The sequence below is a fragment of the Micropterus dolomieu genome, linkage group LG21, assembly GCF_021292245.1.
Source record: "Micropterus dolomieu isolate WLL.071019.BEF.003 ecotype Adirondacks linkage group LG21, ASM2129224v1, whole genome shotgun sequence".
NCBI lineage: Eukaryota > Metazoa > Chordata > Actinopteri > Centrarchiformes > Centrarchidae > Micropterus > Micropterus dolomieu.
The window spans coordinates 22,946,359-22,971,383 of NC_060170.1; the positions used below are offsets into that span (position 1 = coordinate 22,946,359).

Below are 25,025 nucleotides of genomic sequence, written 5' to 3' on the forward strand. Positions count from 1 at the left end.
ATCTGAAGATTATTGTATTTTTAGCACAGAGAAGAGCTTGTAGCTGTGGTTGGAAAAGATTTATTTCAGCACTGACAGCAAAGAGAGAGGGAGATGACCACTTTGCAGCTGACTGTTTTGATGGAGTGCGCACGAGAAAGAGAATATATGAGAAGTATATCAGAAACAGAGCAGAGAAGCTAGATGAAAAGCGAGCATGCGTCCCTGAGGAGAGGAGTGTAATCCTGGGCAGTAATTGCTAACTGGCTCCATACCTCCCCTGAGATACATCACAAGGAGACAAACAGAGGAGACAGCAGGTTAAACCCAGTAACACAGCGCTCAGCTCTCCACAAGCAAATGAGAAACAGTGCAGTGCAACTCATCACTGTCCCACAGCTCTGCAGTACAGCTCTGGCCGTGTATCCAATCGAACATTCTCAGAAAGCAGCAAATAACAAAAGAAAACATTAACAGCAAACTGCAGCAACTAAATTTTAATTCAGTACTATTGTATAAGGTGCTAAGATAGACAAAAAGAAAAACAATCCGTCTGCTGACTACTAAACTGCAGATTTATATTCTGGTATGCTGAATACATTTTCTAAATTCCCAGCTGGTGCATCAAACCTATGTGAGGAAAATGGCTCTTGCTTATGGCATAACTGAAGTTTAAGGTCATTAATTATCCTACAACCTCAGAATACTAACTGAGCTCATCTGCACAAGTCTGGTCACTGTGACAGGAAGTTTGCTGCTCAAGAGGGACTATCAAAAGCAAAATGTGAAGCCTGTATTTACCAGTTTTTACTGGCAAAGAACTTAATCTAAACCCATGCACACAAGACTGGTAAGCATACATGAACACACATAAATCTTTCATTAACGTGCAAGCAAGCAGCTGCTCAAGCTGTGAGAGGAGGATGGTCTGTTGACAGCTACCTTACTTCATATAAAACATGGCTGGAATATAAAAAAAAAACGTGACTACAAGTGAGACCTAAAATACAGTAACACATCTTTGAGTTACAGTATTATTACACATTTAAAGTTAGGATCTTCAAAACATTCATGAAACCAAAGTCTATTTTTACAGTCGAAGCTTTTTCTGTAATAGCCATTCAATACATTCTGTAATGCGGTCTGTATATAGCATTTTTTTTTCTTTAGTGGCTCTCTGTCTTTCCCATGTTGGATTTAAATTGCCTTCACATGCACGTGAGAATGGTTTATGGCACCAACACAGCTCTTCAGCAAGCAAGCTGTAAGAAGAAGCAAAAAGTCTATATTGTAGAATGTACTTTAGAAGAAGCTAGCTCGGTGTTATCAGTATGGATATATGGCAAATAATAACTTATTAGCTGGCTTGCTATGTCTTGTTTTGTTGAGCTGATGTTTGCCTGTGTTGCCGGCAAAATCAGCCAGAGGTTTCACAGAGGTTTAGCTGCTAGCTATAAATCTTGAGTTGACGTTGCGGTCTAGCTTGCCAGCCCAGTTTCAAGCAACTATATTGCTCTGCAGCGGAAGAGCGCAGCCGGTGTCGAGCTGGAGCTGGGCGAGCGGGCAACATAGCCAGGCTTAGCAGCCTCTATGGACATAACATTAGTTAATGGCAGAGACGAAGAGACCGAAGAGGATGGTGATGAAGGAAGAAGAGAAAATCAAGAGTGACCAAGTAAGAGGCTCCCGGACATGGCAAGAGCTTCGAGAAATAAAAGGCTGCAAGACGAAGGGCGAGCTGGCATTCTGGGTACACAGTTGGACTACTACTACTACTATGTTTGTCGACCTGCTAGTTTTTGATCAAAATTAATCCTAACAAAGTATTTTATCCATATCACCCACTCATACTAAGCACTGCAATGGCAATTCCAACTCAACAAAACTTAACAAACTAGTTTTAATAGCTTGACAAGCATTTTGATCTCCTATTTGACTGTTCATGCCATTGATAAGAGCTCATTGTTACTGTAACTGTCTCTCACCCTAATAATGTAGAAAGATTTAGCTCCATGAGTCAGTAACCTTGGAACACAGCAAGATCGTGATTCATCATGATAATTGTCTAGGTGCCAGCGCTGCAAGATAATGAGCCATAAAGGTAACCATCAAAAAAGAAAAGAGGGGACTGCCTTCACAGAGCAAGAGTAGAGGTGTCTCTTACGTTAAGTGCATTAATATTTGAAAAATTTAAAATGATGAGTGCATAGCAGGAGCTCAAGGGGCTGACCCTGCGCTCTAACCCCTAAAAATGCATACAGCATGAGTTTGTAACAAGGGAGGTATAAAAGTAAAATGTCAACTGCCTGTGCACACTGACAAAGTTTTTATATTCTCAGAAACACAGACATACTTCACTGAGAATTGATTATCAAAGTGATGCGGAATCTCACATGGTAGTGGAGCCACAAACCACTCCACAATAATTCTGTTCATCATAGCAGCCTACCCAGTATGCAGGGTAAGAGAACTTTCATTGTCTGACTGCAGATGCCACCAATTATCAAATGTCCAATTTCATAAATACATTTTTTATAATTGACAGGGACAAAAGTAGATATGAATGTAATGATGTGAATGGCCAGGTACAGGGCCAAAAGTGTACCCACTTTTCTGTGTTGATCCCAGTGTGGCAACATATAAGAGAGTATAAGAGACAGGCATTCTCTCTGGGTGCTGCTTCATGTTACAAGAACATAGAGTAGATATATGCCCATACTTCCACATCTACCATCCATCCATCTTCAACTGCTTATCCTGCGTACAGGGGGGCTGGAGCCAATCCCAGCTGACATCGGGCAAAGGCGGGGTACACCCTGGACAGGTCGCCAATCCATCGCAGGGCCACACATAGACAAACAACCAATCACACTCACACCTAAGGACAATATGGGGTCACCAATCAACCTAGTCCGCATGTCTTTGGACGGTGGGAGGAAGCCAGAACACCCAGAGAGAACCCACGCAGGCAGACAACCTTCTTGCTGTGAGGCAACAGTGCTAACCACTGCACCACCGCCCCCACATCTACCATTTAAAATTAATTAGATAGAAGTCATAAAATGTTTCAGAGGCTTGTCAGATTCCAATCAGGATTGTTAGCATAAAGAATTTATCCTTACATAAAGCAACAACTGCACTCTTTCTTTTGCCGTTTTTCTCTCCTATTTTTCACTAATCCCAAGTTCTTCCTAAAACTGGAGCGCTGCCTTCATGACAGTCACAATGACATGGCTGTCAGCCAGATTATGATTGTTTGTCATGTGCGTGCCTACCAGAGTTCTCCATCGTGGGGAGTTGCGACACTGAAAGGCATCATATTATTCAGGCTGTTTTATTTGTTACTTTTTAAACAGTGCCCCAGTTGGAACAACGAGCTCTCAAACATACCGAGCTAAAGTGGTTTCTACTGGCCCTGAGCCACCGCTTAACCATTGTTACTGAACTTTGTCATTAAACTATGTTCTAACAAAAACTGGTCTTTATTTTGATTTATTTGCTTGGTAATGCTATTTGCTTGGACATTGGGCTCTGATTTACACCCATATAATTATCTATGTTAGTTTAGAGTTTATCTTTATTAGTTCATTTATTTGTTAGTTGTACTAACAGCTGGTTGTTTATGGACATAATGAATAAGGCGATCTAGAAAAAAAGCTATTTAGACATCTTTACATTACAAATGTTCATATTAATTTCACACAAAGGCACCAAGAAAGAAAGAAAGAAAGTGGCCTAGAGCAACTTGTGTCTTATATTACTAGTCACATTTATTCACATATCATAATAAAACAATCACTTCCAATCTAAACCAGCAAGTTGAGCCACATTTTTGTATCAATGTCCCAAATCCACATGTTGTATAAAAATATCTTAAATCCACATGTTTAGCATGTCAAATGTATTTTCTCTGTCAATGTTTCAAACATGTTCACAACAGGCTGGCTCTTCGGAGGCTGTTCAAGATTTGGGAAACACCAGTATAAACTCGTAAGTGTTTATACATACGTTTATACATGAGCACTTTCATATTTTAATATTACCACTGTTACATACAGGACGTTGTTATGAAGGTTTTTGATCTATTACATTATGTTGAGTCACGATAAGACAACAGCTAGTACTATTGTGTCCTTGGAGGATTTCAGAGTTCAGAGTTGTGATGTGTTGGTTCTGACTCACTTGTTTTTTTGTGTAATTTAATCACATCCCAACATTCATACAGAGTACAGTGAGCAGAAGCCTACTGTGAAAAGTCTTAAAACAACATGGCCCATACCACCTATGCCAAACTCATTTCAGTGAACAAACAGGCGAAGTGAAGAGACAGAGAGCCCGGGGCTTAAGAGTACAGCTGTTCAACCCAATATTGTCCAACTCTGCTATAAGCAAGAAAACCATACATGTGAGTGAGAGAGGTAGAACGGCAGGGTGAGACAGTGAGAGGACAATGACAGCTAATACATTCGTTTGTTCTTCCAAGGGTAACTACATAATCATATAGAGACACCATGAAGCATACTGTATAGGATGTTATTAACCTGCCATGAGCAGTAATAGAATATTGATTTGTTCTGTGCAAAAGCCTTTACCATTTGGACAATATGTTATGCAGGATAGTACTGCTTGTGAGTGAACAGTGCAAAAATCCTATTAATCTGTGGTCCTTAGTTACTGCCCCACAGCACCATAATACATTATATGAAATGTCCTGTTGTCACATTTGCGTTCAGGGACAGGTTCTAGCCTGGGATATACAGCATGTCACATTTTACAGTTTCTGATAATGCGAGAAACTCTTCACACTTTAATATGCAAACACAGAGACACAGACACAACACGTAGGCCTGGCAGGCTCTGACTCCTCCATATGCAAATGTGAGGAGGAGCAGGCGCAAAGAAAAGAGAGGAAATGAGTCTGAGCGAGAGCAGCACGGGAGAAAGAAGGGAAAGAGAGAAGTAGACTGCATGCAATGAGAAGTGCAGGGTAGAGGACAGGCTGCTCTTTTTACAGCATGAGGCGCTGCATTGCTGAGGGAGGCTGCAGAAATGTGAGCGACCATGACAGACGCCCGAGAGAGCAAGATGGATGAAGGAATGACAGCTATCTCTCATTCAGGCGTACGATGAGGAGGAGATAGCAGGATGAGGAAGGTTTTGTCGTTGGACAGATGGAGAGGAGTGTGGCAGCTCCGTGCTCCTGTGTTATAGTTTTAGCCATAGCTGTACTGACCCTGGTTGAGTTTACTCAGGCAGCCCGAGTTGCAGAGGGAGCGGACCGTCCCTGGGTCCCAGCAGCTCCGGCCCTTCATCCCACTCTCAGCAGGCCTGATCCCACTCCACGCTTTCTGAGACGCAACGCTGCCACGGGCCACTACATAATCCCAGCGAGGGGGGGGCTGAGGCAGCGACTTGCCCTGTTCAGCATTGCAGAGTGCACACACATACTTGCACGCTCACACACATACATACATACATACATACAGTACACAGACAGGGGAGCAATGCAGGCGCTCCCTATTGTAATTCCTATGTACTCTCCTGCATTGCTTCCCTTTCTTCCCGGAAACACACACGCACTTGGGACACACACATTCACAATTCTCCTCCACATGCTTCTCTCCGTGCAGTGCAGAATGGAGAGGGAGGGGGAGAGGGAGGGAGGGAGAGAGTGAAGCAGAGAGGAGATAGGACTCGGCAGCCAGCAGTCATCTACACAACTAAGACCAGAATGCATTGCTTCCTCTCTGTTAACCCCCCGTCTGCTGCTTTTGTAGATTGACAGAGAAAGTCAACTATTTGGGGAAATGGCAGAGATGATATTAAGTAAAGGCAATGCTGCTTCAAAAAGGACACCAAAAGGACCTTATGTATGATGAGACATGAGGGAGGAAAAGATTTCAGATTAAGTTGTGACATATTAACTCAGATTACACCAAGGGCAAATGGTCAAATACAATAAAATGTCTATTTCCTCTCCTACTAATTGACGTGTCCCTCCTCTGTCAGAATCTCTTTATAATAATCACGTTCCACTGGACTACTTCCAATCTGACCTCCCACAGAGAGGTCAATGTCACTACCAACGTAACGCAATTCATACTGTAGTTAGCCCCAGGTTAAATTAACAAACTTCACTCCCTCCTTTTCAATGCAAGTGAAGGGAATTGTTTCAGTGCTACTGCCAGCGTACATATCACACTGTACTGCAAATCAAGGTCACCTTGGCCACCTGAACTATAATTCTCTGCCCCTAGAGTTAAATGTGGACTACCATGAACACACACATTTCTAGGTAGGGCCGGTGTTGTGCAGTTCTGCAAGCCTGCCGAGAATTGCATGCATCTCCAAGTAGTGTTTAAAAACAATAAAATATTCTTTGTGGGGTATATCAATGATGATAAATGATTCAAAGTATATATTTTATGAACGTTTACAATAATTAATAGTTTATTACACTTAGTAGAAGGAGCATTCCTTGAGATTCAGCAAAAGTATGTGGTGAGCATGTGCACAGCAAAGTGTCTGGAAAAGGCCCCTGAAGAGGTGGATGCATTATTCGGCAGAACAGATGTTGTAGGCTACCTGCCGAGAGTTGCATCCATCTCGTCCCGTTTTTTCAGCATATATGAGTGTTACCTCCCACGAGGTGCATGTAGTTCTCGGCGGGCATGCAGAACTTGGCACAACAATATTGTTTATTTACTTGCAGTGACAACATAATAAACAGTATGACCATATCCTGTTACTGTTTCACAATTTGTGCTAGTCAAAGCATTTATAATAACACGTGTAAAAATTAGTTTTTTAACTTTTTGTTTGACATATGCAGTATGAAGAGTTTGATCTCCTGATAGCCATGATTATTTTACATGTATGTGATTGTATGATATTGTGATTATGTATTTGTATCAGAAAATATCCTTAATATTATCGTGACAACATTTCACCCAGACTTAAGCCTGGATGATAAACCAAATTTATCAAATAACTAGCATTGTGAGCCTCTTGCCAATCTAACACAAATATATTCTTACTGAAATATACTTTCATTTCAGTTTTTAGTAAATAAAGTCTACTTAGACTGACAATAGCTAGAACAACCAATGCCATCTAATTGTACATCCAATTAACCAACTAATCAGCTCAAACTCTAAAAGTCCAAAATCTTTTTCTGGTTTTACTATAATTAATCCAGACAAACATATACAAAGTAAGCCAGCACAAGAAAGGAAATGTCATGCACGGAGGTATTTAAAGAATACTTATAGTTGCATTTGTCAACATTGAAATAAATGTGACAGTTTACTGTTTTGGATTAATTGTTTTAGATTAAGTGTGTTTGAATATGTGTCTGACCCTGGCTGTTATCAAAGTGCCTAGCTTTGGTTTTAATTACTAAGCTTTGTAAACATGGCCTCAGAGGGCCATTTTTAAATTATATTAAGGCTATTGCTAGTGTTCAGAGTACACACTCTTTAGGTGTTACTGATAATAATCAGTGTATTTTAGTAGGCCAGGACACCCTACACCTTGGATGCAACATCACACATAAATGTGTGAAATGAATGCATCCTCTCCCTCATTGTAAATCTATTTTTACAGAGAAAACAGAAGGAATTTTGGTTTCAAGAAAAGTATAGCTGTGACTGTTTCATTATAGAACATTTCCTTGGGTAACAGCATGGATAGAAATGCACAGATTAGGCCAACATGATACTAAGTTCCTACCTTAATTGAAAACACTGCTACAGTATCACATAAAGCTTGTCTACTGTCATGTCTGCGGCGTTGCAGTGATTCTGTAAAATATCTGATAACAGCAGAAACAGGCAACAGGGGAGGGCTGCTAGGGATTGTAAGTGAGGTGAGGGAAGTGCTGACAGGGAAAGATTGTTGGACTGTAAATAAATAACATCCCCTAAATGTCCCGGGGCATGTTCGAGGAGCTGCTGGAGCATGAAACCTCAATTAATTTCATTCTTGACCTTCGTTTTTTCTCTCTGTACAGTTAAGTTTAACCATGCAAGAGAGCCAAACCTGACTGGTGAGAACTGCAGGCTTTGTGTGATTTATCTGCTCATTTTATCAATGCCCTTTCAAATATCATCTTTTTTTGGCTGCATTTTACACTCTGTTCTTTCTTCTATTTAGATTTCAGTCATTCAGCACACTGAGCTGTTGTGTGAAAAGTGCTAATTTAAATAGTTCTAGTTATTATCATTATTATATAGACCAATGACCAATTAAGTCACTGTTGAAGGTATCAGATTCCCATGTGGCGCTGAATGGCCTTAAAAGATATATATAAGAAATATATTTAAAGGTGAATATTTTCTCAAGCTTCTGTATTTGATTTCACATTGTAAAATACTAAGTGTCGTAATTATACAGTACATATAGACAGTGCTATCAGGTAATAAAAACACTTACATACATACAGTATGTGTAAAGGTAAATTGGTATTGCATCTAAATTATAATAATGCTCTGGGCTCTAATGAGTGACATCTAAGTTGCTCCAAACATTACATGATATTCTTTTGAAGTTAAGAAGAATTCCAACCCCACAAAGACCTGTTTATTTTCTGGAGGAAAGCCAGATGAAGGCCAAACCACCTGAAAGACAAACTAAAGAGAAAGAAGGTGTCTCATTAGGCCAATTACTGCATGAATATCCAGGAACCCAAACACTCCCCACAGCCTGAATGCTCATTAAAAACCAGTTCAAAACAGCTCTGTTGAAGAAAACTATTTCCTTGTTGGAATGAAATAACAGGAAAATGACATTTTAGAAGTCACAATCAGAGTTTGAGACCATTTAAAACATTAGGCTGTGTCAGTTCCAGCAGCAGAAGCCATAAATGCTATAGGACCATGCTAAAAGACATCATGCCAGACCCAGTCCTGCCTCACTGTCACTAAGGCAACAGAAGACAATTTGCATGTATGAACCAGAAAGACTACAATCAACTGCAGTAAAATACAAGTCTGAAACTGAGGGCTCCTAATGGACTGCATTCCTCCTGTGGCGATAGTAACCTGCTTATCCAAAGGAGGTGGGAGATCTTTAATTAACCACAAATGTAAGAGTTTAGAGTAATTGCTTCCTGCGTCAGTCTGCACTGACTTAGTAGAGAAACCATGCATCAACTTGATGATTTATGTAGTAATCCCAAACAGACACTTCATCTCAGTGCCCCACGTAGCAGAGTGAAATTATAGCTGACTCTCTATACGCTGGGGCGATGAATCATCCAGCCTGATTGCACATATTCATCACCAGCAAATAACCTCAAGTCCAGGTAGCATCTTCGCATGGCAGCTGTTGGTGTTGGCACTGTAAATACCTCTGTGAGTTGTGCCCTTAAAATTTTGATGTTTAAAGGCTCAAAAATATCCCTGCAGTCTTGAAGCATGTATAGGTAATGGTAGTTAAAAATACAGAACTATTGAGAATTGCCTTAACTCCTGCAGCAACTGTTCCCTCTGCAATAATTTGCATGATCATAAAAATGTGTATAATGCAAATAAGAGTAAGTAGTATTTTAACTTCTGAATAAAGATTCTATTTAAGTATCAAGGCATTTTGCTGTGGCCAGCCTAAGGCACATCTGTATAATACCCATGCTGTCTGATCATCTTGATATAACACACCTGTGGGGTGGATTAGATTATATCGGCAAAGTGCTCACTAACACAGATTTTGACAGATTTGTGAACAATATTTGAGAGGAATAGGCCTTTTGTGTACATAGAGAAAGTCTTAGATCTTTGAGTCCAGCTCATGATGAATGGGGGCAAAAACAGAAGTGTTGCGTTTATAATTTTGTTCAGTGTATGGTTTCTAGTTTCAGTGAGCTCAAACTGAGCTTTGAACCAATCATTTTATAGACAAAGGCCCATAACACTACAGTTTGGAAGCAAGAAGTTATTCAAGAACTCCATCATAGTAGGCTAGTCCCAAAACACCTGCATACTACAGTTTGGACTTCAAAGTCTGACTCTCCTCAGTCCAAATGTAAGGATGTTTGTTTTTTGAGAGCATAACTGTTCCTACATGAACATCAACTGTTGTTCAAAATGTTCAAATGAACAGTAGGAAGAAATCACCTCCTTGAGATTTTTATAGCACTCGTGTAATCATCTTTATATCTCACAGTAAACTGCTAGAGGTCCATGTATTTGTAAAGCATACCTGAAGTGACAACAACATGGACCTTGCAGTTGTTGTAATGCATGTGTGTATTTACATAGATTGCTTGATATCAGATATCAGAGAACACTCCCTTAATAGAAACTTCTATCCTTTAGGTCAACATACATGCTACCTTGACTATAAATGTCTTAATGTATGTAATGTAGGTAATGTAATAGTATGGTTGTTTATTTGTTTAGTGTTTTTAACCATCTAACCTACAGAATGATTATGAGATTTTGTTTAAAAACGTTAAATAGGAACTTGTGTCATGCCAGTGTTCACAAACTCATAAATGTACAACAGTGACAAAATATAAAATGGGATTCCATCTGTTCAGACTTTACTCAAAATATTCTGATAATATTAAACCATGAGCCAAAATGGCTTGGCGGTAAGAAATACTTTTTACTTTCATCTCTCACGGCCCTTAGCGTGAAACACCAGAGAGAAGGTCTAAATTAATATTGTCCACAGAGAATAGAGCTTCCATCACTTGTGGCCTTTCAACAACAACAAAACAACAAAATCCAGCCCACTCTGGCAGACCGCAGTACTGTTGGAAACACTATGTCGACTGTGTGGAAAAGAGCAGAAGTTGGCACAAAGAGCAATACCTGACCAGTGAAAAAGAGGTGTCACAACACAGAAATCCATTAAGAGGATTAAAAAGCAGGAAAATGGAAAAGTGAATGTGAACACTAAACCACTATTTTCCCAGTTGACCGCCTTGCACACTGTTTAACTAATTTTTATTTTGATGACCTGCCTGTATCAGCGTTCCCAATTTCTACAGTGCGTCAGAAGGTGTCAACTGGGACACAATATGAGCTTAATAATGAATTCAGGTTTCATGCAGCATACTGCGGGTCATTGGACACACTGGAGCCATACAGAGCAGACAAATCCCAATGCAACAAAAGACAGCACACTAGTACAAGTGATGAAGAGTGGATTCTGTAACAAAGGTCTAATACCAAAACACCCATGCAAGAAACAAAAGGTGAGACTCCCACAAGAACGCACTCACACATGCAGTACATAACCAAGCAGAAAGGAAAACGATAATTCTAATTATTTACTACAATATTATCCAAGTTTTGGTCCAATTAACAACACCTATAACCATTGTAACTGTGCACATCAAAGATGGCGACAGCTTTATCCTCAGAAAGCTTAAAGACAACAGGACTAAAGTTTCACTCACAGAAACTACACTAAAATGTTTAATTATGTTTACAATGAACTCAACTGTTACTTGTTAACACTTACTTACACAATGTTATGTTGCTACAATTTAAAAGTTGTCATGTGTTCAACATGCAAAACACTGAGGCCCTGTAGGCTTAAAAACCTATTGTATAATGCTTATTGACAGGAAAAGGACAATGGGTTTGATTAGTTTCACATATACTCTAAGAAAAACAACAACAAAGACACAATGGAGTTTCAAAGAGCAAGTCAGAGCAGTGGGAGAGGAAGAAGGTGGCATGTAACTTCAAGATCGATGTAGTCGTGGCGAAGAGTGGTGGGGAGGCATGCAGTTTATACAGGGAGTGTGAGTTTAGAGAGGTAAAATCCATTATGAGACGGGGCTGTTACATTCACAACATATTTAAGAGGCAGAAAAGGGAGGAGGAAGTTAAATGTGGCTGAAAAACAGGAAGAAGGGAAAAAAAGGAGATAGAAACCCTGAGGATGATTTTTGGCTGGTTGACTACTTGGACAGCCTCAGTGTTTGTGATCCCTGGATAGAGCTTGGCTTCATCTGGCAGAGATGTTTGTTATGTCACAAAACTGAATCCGACTCTGATCTCTTTGTCTCCATCTCCCTCGTCATTGGGGACAGAGCTGATCTAGCAAATCGACCTCAGCTGGCACGCGCTTTTACATCCAAGACAAACAAGGACAAGCAATTCAATACACAGCCGCTGCAGAACTAATTGATGAGGATGATAAGCGTGCCATCTGCCCAACAACACTTTAAAACACGTTTAAAACACCGTTTTTGGCTCCATTTAGATCAATACAGTAAGTGTAGATATTTCTAGCTATCTATTTCTAGATCTGTCAAAAGATTCCATTTTTCACTTTATAAGCAAATCATTAAAATCATGTTGTGAGTCACAAATTTACTGAGGCATTCATTTTGTGGAAAGGTTACTTTCTTTTTCTTTCGTTTTCTGCCTGAATGTATTGTCATGTAGACAGGTGTAATAAAACAAATGTACAACAAGCATAAACGCAGCCCTACAACCCTTTCACAATGTATACAAAAGAGCAAAACAATTGAATCAATTGAATCTATTCTTCATCAATGTATTCACTGTTAATGGAGAAACATTTTTATACTTTAATAATTCTACAATGTTTTCCAGTTTCCAAGCAGAGTTTGTCTCCTGAATGAGCTAGAATAATTTCTGGGACAGATGTCTACAGTATTCAGCCTCTGTCTAACAATGGAAACATTTATACACAGCTGCATCTAATCACCTTAACCAGATGAACATGTATACACGCACACACGCACACACAAATAGAAGAAAAGCTGCATACTTACAAGAGACTGAGAAACCGTGCCTTATCCCATTTCTATTTTGTCCCCAGACTTTTTAGGATAATAGCAATGTTTTAAGCCAAAAAACACGTGAAGAGTTGGAAAAACCAGAGGGTCATTCCATTCAGGGCTAAAACCCGCTGGATGAAAAGCAGAGTACATGGCTTACTGAGAGAGAGGAGGAGAGAGAGAGCGTGCGCGCACGAGAGAGATAGGCAGGGAGGGAGGGAGGGAGGGGGCGGGAAAACCAGACAGCAAGTGAGAGGGTGAGTGGAAAAGAGAGAAAGATCGAATGCCTGAGTGTATGGATGGCTTGGGGGGAGACAGTTAGGAGATAGGAAAAGAGGAGGAATGGTGGAAAGCTTGTTTAAGTAAGGCAGTCCTAATAATTCCCACTGTTTCAGGACCATGGAAAAAGCACTTCCTTTTATTTTAAAAAGAGAACAGCAGCTTGGGATGTTAAAATAAAAGAGTTAAAGGGAAAGATACAGAAAAGTAGTAAGAGAAAAAATAACATTAGCAGAAGGATAAATGTAAATATATATGCGATAACTGAAACCCAACAAGTAAATCATGTGCCTACCAGTTTACTCACACACTAGAGTAACCAGAGTCAGTTTAAATAAGGATGACTGTCAGACTGACTTACTGATCAAATGCTAATGCAGATCGATGCGCAGTTGTTTGAGAACTCAAGATACACATCAGCTTTCTGGGAACATCAGGGTCAGGTGCAGGAGGAGAGGCTCTACTGTGGATCTGTAGCTGCTGCTGTTCCTCTCATGCCTACCTCAGCTAAATCTCTCTGAACTCAGCTAGACCCACAGAAACCACTGATTGGATGACTGGTTCCAGCATCTACAAATTTCTCAATTTTTCCACCAACTTCCACTAAATCGTCCCAGTTTCAACTAAAATTGCACCATCTAAGCACATTTTCACTTGTGTGAAATTCAAATGAAAGTGCATGTCAGGCTCGCAAAATTCAAGCCATTCAAGTGAATCCACTGGCTGCGATCCCACTTTCACAGGCAGTGGCAAAAACAAGGCAGGCAAACCCAGAGGAGAGGTCACATTGAAGTGAGGGGGAACACTGCCACCTGCTGAACACATGCAGGCAGCAGCTTCAGTAAGCTGATAGAAATCCAATCTAAGCCTAAATTAGAACAAGATGCGCTCTTGAAGGACAGGCAATTTACAAGTGAAGGCTTATAAATGGAAAGGACTGCAGATGTGACACCAGTACTAACAAGAAATTCAAGTAATTGATTCGGGGTTCAGGTAACTTCAAAACAGAAAAGAATGTCATGGCTCACAGACGAAGAGAGACCTGAGATTCGAGGTGAGACAGGAGTCTTAGTGCATTATTGGATTTTAAAATCTTCCTGTCTGCGTAAGACAGAAGAACAACAACAAGCCACGGCAAGGCTATCAAGTTATACCTGGTCTCTATCTACACATACGATGAGTTTACACTGTGCTCTCCTCAGGTCTCAACTGGAGCTCTTTGTTCCACAGACAGAGAGAGGAGCAGCAAATTAATGAATGTAGGCACCTGGTCACTGATCCGTGTATGTCTAACAGTGGACAAAGAATGAGCCTAATAGCAAAATGATCCATAAATTAAATTTTGATAAGCACTGACATCATATATAGCCATTCACTGTGGTATTAAAGCATTGCTCAAAGTTGTATTAACCAATACTTCATTTTCTGATCAACACAATGTGCCCCTTTCTCATGTTCTCTTAAATCCTCCTCCCACAGATAGATTAGTAGTGAAAGGAAATGTTAGAAAAACACAAAGACACATGTACTCTTTCTCTAAGCTTTAAAGCACTTACTGAGTCAAAGCTTAAACAAAGTACAAACAATGTACAGCTTTATACAATAAGAGTCTAATCCATGGCAGGAAGTTATAGCACTAATGCAACAGTTACTAGAGATTTAAAGTTTTGTGTTTAAAAGTATTTAGCAAATAGTTTCAGAAATTCTAAATGACAGTGTTAAAATCTACAAACTACATTTAAATTTCAACAGCTTGCTAAAATTGACAGTGGGTCAAGGGCTAGCTGGCCAAAAGCCTTTGATTGTCATTTTCAAAGCACAAAATTTCATATGTGGTTAACAGGTCATGAAAACTGTATCAGTTCTCTACATTTCAAATAGATAGAGTATGTTTTTTTCTTTGAAAAAGACATTTCTAGCTTATATCTGAATTTCATCATTTTTCGCTGGATTCTGGAATGGGTCCAGAAGAAAACACTGGTGTAAACTGTTGTTGGAAAGCATGTTTTATATATTCGTGAAATATGTGTAGTTCAAAAGTCTAACCTTTTCAAAATACAAATACAGCAATATTTCTCTCCTGCTTACTGGAAGTGGTGTTCCAAAAAGTACTCACATTCCTTCCCACTCTATATTTAGTGATCTAGCTTTCAAATGGAGGCCAGAGGAATATATAGCCTGTCTCAGTCTCTGTAGACCCTGTCTGCAAAAGACTGGGGCAGAGAGGCATTGGGATGATTCCAGGGTGAAATATGAAGAAAAACGGTCCTCCTGGGCTTTTCCCACAGCCTTCGACCCGCAACACCTAATTCAAGCATACAAGTCACTCTTGCAGAGGAGATTGTTCTGTTGTCAGGAGAAGACTGAATAGAAGCCCCGGTTTTCACAGTACCATTTGCATTCTCCATACTTGTTTTCCAACTCGACTGAGCAGACGGCGCTGCCCTCTCCTGGCTCACACTGGAATCTGAATTACATTAAAGAAGGAGGGCGTGAGCTGAAACACCAGCTGTGCAGAATATGAAGTTCCAGGGGACAGTGGAACATCAAATATATCCAAATGTCTATGCTGGCCTGAGGACCATGCTGAACATGCTGACCCAGTGTTGACCACACCTTTAACCTTACAGGGATCTTAATAACTGAACAAACAAAGTCATAACACACATTTGCATGTTTGCCCAAGACTTTATCAGCCCAGCCTTTGTTTATCAAGGTTAAAGTCTGACCATTAATGTCTTGCACCAGCGCCTCATGTGTGTATTACACAGTTTGCACTTGAGAGACTATAAACAGCATGCCATGCAGCTTAAAGTTTCTATATAAGTAGCTGCTGGCTCCAGCTCCCCTTACCAGACTGATCGTTCATCATGCGGATGGCTTTAGCTTTGGCCAGCTCCAATGCTGTGACCCATCTCTGCCGCTCCACCTCTGTGCTAGCCTTCAGGTGGTAAGTGCGGCCGCCACTGCTCAGGACAATATTGCAGGCATCCTCTGTGTCGATATGTGCTGTGGCCAAGTTGATTGTTCCACGACACGTGTGGGCCATCTCTGCCTGCGTCCTGCAACAAAATACAAGGCAGAAAAAGAGACAGAAAAAGACAGAGAGAGAGAGAGAGAGAAAGACAAGCAGACACAAGAGAGCTGAAGACACTGGTCTGGGGCTGTCATCATGCATGTAGAGAGTACAATTGACATTCATATAGTACATATGCACAAGCAGGGAGGCGAGAAGGGACAGAGAAATGCTGAATATTATGTGTTTGAAAGCCAAGCAGCAGCCACACCTTCTCTATAGTACATTCATGAAACCTAAACCCGCTAATGTTAAACAAATGGTATAGTCTGAATTTCTGATTAACTCAGCGTGACCTCCCTGCCCTGCTGTGAGTGTGCTGAATTGTTGGTATTCTGTGTAGCCTCCACTAAGACCAACTGTTGCACATTCAGTGGGCCACAGTAGTATAGATAACAAGGCCATTGTCTGGCTTGAAGCCTCTGTAGTGAACAAAACCAAACAATGAATAACGGCGTGAACAAAGAGAGAACAGAGTGTGAGAGAGGTTAAAAAAAAAAATAAAAAATGAGAGAGATAGCAGGGGAGAGAGCCAAAGCAGCAGAGCAAGACATTGGAACAAAGAGCAAAGCCAAGGGAGTGTTGCACAATGCAAAGTCTAAGCCAAATGTACAGGCTGCAAGTTTACAAAGAAATCAAATAAACAATGGCTGCACAGCTATTGTTAATAATGCTGTACCTCATCCAAATATGAAAACTGCTGTAGAATTGACTCAGTAGCATAATTATGAGACAGTTGTTCTACATCATAACACAGTAATAATAAGGTCTCTGTTAGAACAGGGTTACTGCAACTAATATTGTTAACTGGAAAAAAGAAAATTAAAGAGAAACACTGCATTTACAGATCTGTGGTGGAAAGCTGTCTGCCTGTGATTCTGTCACGGTTAAACAAGCTAAGCTGCAAGGATGGGGCTTCATGTCCCTCAGAGAGCTCTTAACTCCGGCCGCAGACAGCTGATTTTGCTGATTAACACCCTCGACCAGAGAGCAGCAACTAATCAGCGAAATCACATGCTGTGTTTAAACAGATATATACTCAATCCTCAGTGTCACACCACCGCCCATCCACACTCTTGGAAACAGCCATTTTGAAGCATGCAGCCATGCAATCACGAGGATGCGTCTGTATTTGTCTGTGGGTGCCAACATCCATTCATCCATCCTCGGTGAGCCCTCACTGCCACGAGCAGCTGCCTCTCAGCAGCACTAAGCCCGACACCAGCTCCAGTCTCAGTTGACACTGACAAGGTGGCTGCAGCCTTATTAAGTCAGAGGTTGAAGTGTTTTCATGAGCTCTGCCAGGCAGTGATCCCCCTAACACTGCTTCTACAGCCTGAAGTCAAGTCTTGTTATAATGCCAATCCAGAACAAGCGCTTCAGTGTACTGCTCTTCTGCTGGCGCTCGGTGCACATCAGTTGTGCAGACGAGACCGCACTGGGGCCATGTGAAGCCTTGCGGAGGGCGGGCAGGCGGGGTTCCTGAGCAGCCCAGTTTCTAGCCGAGCCCAGCCGTACTCAGCTGCAGAGTCCTGGCTGTAAGTGGGTCAACAAACTGAGTGTGCTGCTGATGACTAAGATGAGATCCCCACTGATCGCTTCTGCCCTGTGGAGAGGCGAGGCCATGCAAAGGCCATGAAATTATACAGTCACGGGGTCTACGAAAGCTGGGAAAGAGAGATAAGCACTACAGGGGCATTAAGGCACTAGAGGAGGAGGGGGTGAAGGTGAGTCGGGGCAGCTGAGGGCATGAGAGAGGTTCCTGCATGTTGCGCCGAGCCAGGACAGAATAGCAGTGCTTTACCTGTCAGTCCCCTGTGCACACATCCTCATAAAACACAAATCCACCGATCTGGAGCATGTAATGACAGAACAACAACCAGTGAACAACACAGAACAACAGCCATAAGCATGAGGAGACATACACAGACAGGCAGAGGATATAGGACACAGTACCCAGAGCATGAGAATGTGTACATAGGTTTTTATTGTGGCTGGGGGGCTGAGATATCACAATACATGGAGGGAAGGAGCCAGAGAAACTCTGGAGAATGTGTAATGCTGATAACAGAAAGGAAACATAAGGCAAGAAAACGAAAGCAACACGGACAGCACGACGTGACCTGCTGAAACGCTGAAACAATGAAGTAGTCAGAATGTGGCCAGACTCCCTGCTCGTTTTAAAGTCACTCTGCTGCTCTCACCTTCACATAAAAACATGAAGACCGCCCGGGCAGGCCCAGACACAGGGACGCTTTCTCACACACACACACACACACACACAAACACACAAACACACAAACACACAAACACACACACACACACGAACACAAACACACAAACACACAAACACACACACACACGTAATGCTAAGAACAACGAGGAGCCCATTAACAAGATTAGATCACAGCATCCACATTTTTTGCTCCAGTCACCCTGCTGATGTGCCAGGCTAATAAACAGGGTTCAGACAAGGCTCTATCCTCCAGCTGGGCCCAAGGTTCGCTAGCTCACTACTGTCTCTCCCTGCACCCAGGAGCTGAGTGTGTGAGCAGTAACACCATAACCTGACACTCCAAAGGGATGCCAGTGGTGCCAAACCCCCACTAAGCATTTAAATTGCTTTACTATCTAGTTACTCTCCTGCAGCTGAGAAGGAAATGTGGCAGGCCTGCTCTACTAGGAAAGACAAGGCTGGATTCACTGATACGGCAGCTCCAATAGCATTCAAAGCTTTAATGCCCTGTAATCTTTCCTAAAGCACCAAGCCAGATTTACTTTAAGAAGTGAGTAAGTAGTGCTGAGAGTATTAAAACTGGGAGCAAAAGTCAATTAGGAAATTAAAAATGAAAATTCAGTGAGAGAGGGAGGACAAAGATCTTGCTACAAGTCCTGGTGAGAGTAGCACAATGAGGCTCTTTCTGTGATTTAAACTAAAACAGACAAGGCTGATGTGGAATAAAAGACCGCAAGCTTTGCAGCGTCAGAGCCAAACATAATCAATAACAAGTGTAATGTTGAATCTCTATAAAATTCGTTAGTGTTTTAACAGGCGCAAGTGCTGAGTGTGGAAGTCAGAGCACACCGCTACAAGTCAGAGAACTAAGCCTTCGCTTTGACATCAGCAGGTCTTGGGAATGAAAGCGATGCCTCCGGTTATTGGCTAGACCTCTAATTGGCAGTCAGTCACTATTGATTTAAACATTAACTGGCTTTTTCAAAAGGGCAAACAAATATTGAACACTGGTCAAAGCATGTTGAGCTACATCTGATGTGACGTGAGTCTCTTGGGCTTTAAAGGGCATCCTCTTAATGACAATTTAATCCATTATGAAATGTCTATCCATCAAATTATATCATATACTTCTCCAAAGTGACATCATTAAATCCTTAAAAATTGGGTTCATGTTTATTACAGCGCTCCATCCTCAAAGACAAAACAATTGTGGTTACTTATTTGACATGTAAGAGCAGAAACTGTAAACTTAAAATAGTGAGTGGAAATGGTATAAAGTTATTTCCAACTGCCATACTTCTCTGTGTATTTGTCTCGTAATTGTAGGACAAGGACAAAAATGTTTAGCACAAAGTGTACATCTGAAATGCAACGCCATTATCACTTGACACACAGTGAAGACACTTTAATTAACATGTTGTCACATTTGTCTGACTGTTTCCCTTTAGCTTCACTCACAATAGAAGTGCACACAGTCGGCCAGAGAAGGCACAGACAGTGGCCTTCAGGCACACAAAGCCTGAATTCAGACATACAGTGTGGCCTGCCAGGAAGACATCAGTGTAGGGGACAACTTGTGTGCTTCACTGCCTCTGTGCTCAGATGTTGACAGGCTACCTTTGTTTCAGGGACAGCAGTCACCTTACAACATAATGGACTATTAATAAAGGGTAGAGGCAACAGGCTTCTTTTCTTTCACCACAAGAGCAGGCAGGAGTGGGGCTTTGGCTATCCTACCTCTGTGTCAAATAACAGTGCTGACAACAAAAGACAATCAGGCTGCTTGAGAAAGTGTGGCACTAGGCTGTAGCATGAGATGAAATGGGCTCCAAATTTGGTTTAGATGAGATTTTTCTGCGAGCACAACCACTTGAGAATGTTCTCTATCCAATCTGATGAAGATTTATAATTCTGAAGATTGCATTTATGACTGCTGGAGCTGCAGGGAAGCATCGTTAGTCAAAACTTTGGCTTGCAGTCAGAGGACCCAGATGCAAACCCCCATACGGACCAGAATTCACTCTGCAGAAGAGCCTTTAAACAAAGCAGTGAATGCCCTCCTCCTTCATAGCCAATTTTGCACTCTATTTGAAAATAATACTATCCTATAGGGATCAGCTTTGTGTCACATTGTTTTTATTATCAGTTTGTACATAAGCTAGAAGTTGTTTTAATCATAGGCTATCTGATTTGTAAAGGCATTTAAACTCCACAGTTACAGCTTTGACTAATAGCGACTAATATTTCTGTTATCAGAGGACAGTTAACTCCAGTGGGTGCACATTCATTCTGCTATGATCCATTTATTTAGTAAAAGTGGATCAGATAGGGGGAACAACCATTGCAACAATTACTCTATCTCTCCTTTGATGAGGATCATGCACATAGGTGGTTCAGGGCTTCCCGGTGTGGCATCATTAATTTGCTCCATACTCACTCCATAGTGCAAAAGATCCAAATGCTGGGTCTATTCATGAATTTTGCAATCAATATTAAGTTTGAAATTGGTAAAACCTTATCAGTGCACCTAGGGCAGTGGTTCTCAACCTTTTTTGGGCCAGCGCCCCTCTATCCATTATCCAGGTCCCTTACCGCCCCCCATCAAACAAGATGTTTGCTATTTGCCCTGAATATTGTTGATTTTTTTATTGTTACTATTGTTATTAAAAACATGGAAAAGGTAACAAAAAAGCCATGTGAAAAGTAATTATATTTAACTAATAAGTGAATGCTCCAATTTCTGCCTTTTCTGCACCAATTTATGGTGGCAATGTCTAAAAATTCAGGTGGCAGGTGACAATTCAAAATATATAATCATTATAGAATATAATCTAGTGAGGCTCTCAGGCATTCTTATTGCTTTTAAATATTTTTCTCCTGTAGATCAACTTATTTAATATCATCCCTGCTCAACACACATGATTAAGTCTTACCACCTCTTTTGTGGGGAAGTAACCTATAAATGTGTTTGTGGCCCCTTTTCATCTCAGTAATAAATTAATCCATTTTTATTCAGTTATTGACTGGACTTTATTCGGTCATCTGTTAATAACTTATCATAACTCAGGGTTTCCCACAGAATGACAGTGTAACTGTGGCGTAGCTGTACAGCATGCTAGCCTCAAAAACCCATCTGTATTCTAACATTAACTTAGCGCTCCTTATTAGCTAGGCTCCTTACATGCTTGCTAATAACTTTCTGCACATTCAGAATCTCTCCCACATATCTGAGTTCTCTGAAATAAAGACTAACGTCATTAGCCTATTTAAAGAGAATTCATAATATTTTACTACATGCCCGATACTGCATTATGTTACTGATTCGCTGGAAGTATCCCCTCGCCGTCTAACAGACAAAACTGAATGAGACGAGGAGGTGCTCATGCCGGGGGAAAACGAAACTAACCAACAACACCTGTGATCAGACAGAAAGCTCACGAATAATTCCACACACGTTAACTTCAGCACCTCTGATAAAGTGCCCCTTACAATCTCCAACAGAGCAAGACAAGTCTTCAGTTTTTAACGTTACATTTTCATAGCCTACTGAAACTACAGTGTATGTCCACTTTGGCACAAACTGTCTGCGACTCACAGCGTGAGGTGGGTCCATGTCACTCGCTGGTGTCGCAGCGAAGTTGCTTTCAGGATGTCCGACAGCAGAATATCCCTCTTGTAAATGTGTAACCACTGAGATAACAAGACGTTCAAGGTGTATTCCTCAGAGAAATAAACACTTTTCCACCTAGAAAGAGAACGTCAATTTTCCAGAGTTTTCAGTTCCAGAGAACGCCATGTGGGTAAAATTTTAGAGATAAGACTCTGACTTCCCGTTCCCGTGAAGGCAGCACGAAGCTGCACCACAAGTAGCTGACAGAGAAAAAATACACAGCTTTGTCCAGTCGCAGTGGACTAAACTGGCAGGTTTTAATGTTGCAGACCACAGTTTTTTGCAAGTAGTTTAAAGTTTAAACTCGTATTGTTGTGAATCTTAAGTGGAAACTCGGCTTAGAATTTCCAACCAACAAACGCCCCCCAAAAGCAGCTCAGCGCCCCCCCTTCCAAAATATTGGTTCCAGCGCCCCCAATCGTCCTCGGAACGCCCCCCGTTGAGAAACACTAACCTAGGGCAATGTGACCAAGAAGGTGATACAGCAGAGCATCTCATATGTTGACCAAAGCAGTCGAGCTGAACATGTAAGAGCCAAGAAATGAAAACAATTAAAAGTGTCCAGGGACAAAATAATCTCATCTCAGAGGTCCACTGACTTATAGCTTTCTTCAGAGCTTTCAACCGCATCTCACTATCTTCATCAGAGAATGAAGCTCTGAAAATGCTAGAAGGTGGACTTAAAAGTTGAGACTATTTTGTCACACATGCACACAGTTTCACCATGTGACAGTTAAAATGTACCTGCTGTGGGGTTGTATTAACATTTGACTAACAATGAAGACGTTGTTGTTGTTTGAGAAAATTGAGTTTGGACTTGTTTGAATACTCTGCTTTATGTTGACGTCAAGTTATTAAAGTTGCACTTGACCTGACCTAGTCCAGTTTAATCAAACCTTCATATATATGACTTTTCTGTGTTGAAGCAAGTTGGTTTTGGGGACTAAACATTTGACTGCTTTATGAGTAATTCATTGTTTCCCTGTTGTGCCTCACACACAGACACAGACACACACCTGTTGAAACCGGTTGAAACATGACTCCTTGCGTGAGGCACCTGAGCCACAGGTGTTAGACTACTGTATAGCTAACGTTAGCTCAGAACTAGCAACCTGCGTGATGAGAGAGAGGACATAATGATAATGATAGCGACCACCTCTTGCAACGCATCTCCTTGCAGTGATCACACTGAGTAACGTTAGCTGGAATCGGTAACGTAAGGCTCATGAAATTAGTGAATTCAATTGCGCAAAATGATATGACGTTCATAAGGAATAAAACATTAAGACAGTGACATTAAAATTAAAATAAATAATAACCTCGACTTTAGTAACAACACGTTAAAGACCGGTTGTCGGTGAGGAGCGGAGAGCTGGATCATGAGCGAAGGCTCGCGAGCTAGCTTAGTTTGCTAGCTAACGTCTGTACTTACTGTAGCTACATTTCTGACACTTTATTGAGTTAGAAACCTTGCTGTTATCGTTGCTGTGTGTATGTCTGTCTGTGTTTGGTGTCTCTCCGCAACATACAGTCAGTCATAATAAAACGCCGACGCTGTCACAGTTGTCAGCTTAAAGTAAACCGACAACTGTCCATTTGACAGCTAACTTTAGCCTGCTGCTAGCCAGCTGAGGCAGCCAGCTGTAATGATCTGATGCGCTTACAGAAACATAAAGAGTCGCTGTTTATATTCAGAAATCTTACACGCCGCGTCTGCACCATTTACCTGTAGTATGAAAGCAGGCCATTGCTGAGGACAAACCACCGCCGCTGGTACCCTTTCAAATAGTTGGTCCATTTAAAAAGCCAGCCTTTGTAAGTATCCGATCCTGGTGCCGGGGCCGCGGCAGAGGCAGATGCCGAGCCCTTCCCTTGCTCGCTCATCCTCCGCTCCGCCGCACGCCGAAGGGTGCAGGATAAACCGGGGACAGCGGGGACGGGGACACTTCCCCACCGTGTCTACCTGAGCGAGGACCTCGGCGCTGACGAACGAGCTCGACCGGAAGGAGGGTCCGGGTCTAAGGCGAGAGAGACCACCGACCGTGAGCCCCTTTCACATGACGCCGGAATGGACAACGCAGGACGAGAAGTGATGCCAAGACACTTTGCTGATGCAGACTGCAGAGGATTCAGAGCACAGAGCTGGATCGAATAGAAAGGACATTTCTTACATGACCTCCATATCTACTACTGATAAGGCTGTCACCAAATCAACAGCGATTTCCATGACGACCGATAATGACAGTAATTCTGGGAGGGAGGGAGCGGCTGCTGACCTGGACACTCGCTGAGCGTGAATGTGAATGGAAACGCCTGCTCTATCAATTCAAGTCTATGATTCAGACCTGCACCACGTGACGTTGTTATCTAAACATTTGACATGCGGTTTGGCGGCTGATTTCAGACCTGATGCTTGTCAGGAGAGCAGACAAGTGTAGGGGAGTATGCAACAACAAACATAGGCTAAAAATACATAATAAATACACAAATTGATAACACTGCACAGTAACAGGCCTCTCTCTACCTGTTGACTGGTTTTTGGTAGTTTGCCTAGGTCAACATTTGGAAAAACGTCATTTATTTGAGTTTATATTGTGCTCCCATGGTGCATTTAACCCAATAAAGTAGACAAGTGTGAAGTGCTTTATCTAAATGACCACAAACTAATACTTAATCTGGATTTTGGAGGTGACAGGATACATGCACAATGCACAGGTCTTTAATTGTAATAGCCCAAAAAAACAATTCTTGCCCCCATCACAGGTTAATGTTACCCACAGAGAAAGTGAGGGGTGATGATCCAAAGAAACATCATGTTGTTTAGTACCATTGGCCGTTGATGAGATAATTACTCATTTACTAATTTGTGTATACAGTGACTATTATCACACTGCCACCTTAAATGAAAGTATGTCAGTTCTTACATTGGGGAAATCACCAGATGATGATCTAGTTTGTTGAATACAATTAAGTACTGGAAGGGGGTTCAGCGTGTGATGCCTTATCTGTTGCCTGTCTCTGA

At 41.5% G+C, this 25,025-nt stretch overlaps 1 protein-coding gene across 2 annotated transcripts in view; it reads right to left on the reverse strand.

The window, feature by feature from the left end:
- The window catches only part of osbp2b (oxysterol binding protein 2b), a 49,102-nt gene extending 24,831 nt beyond the window's left edge, over positions 1–24,271 (reverse strand). Inside the window, exons 1-2 of one of the 2 annotated variants that reach the window (XM_046034515.1) lie at positions 23,730–24,271; positions 15,875–16,083 (exon numbers count right to left, since the gene is read on the reverse strand). In XM_046034515.1, coding sequence (XP_045890471.1) covers positions 15,875–16,083; positions 23,730–23,887 — 367 coding nt within the window. In that variant the 5' untranslated portion in view covers positions 23,888–24,271. The remainder of the gene's footprint in view (positions 1–15,874; positions 16,084–23,729) is intronic. The other variant, XM_046034516.1, reaches the window with a different exon arrangement.
- Positions 24,272–25,025: the final 754 nt, after the last annotated feature.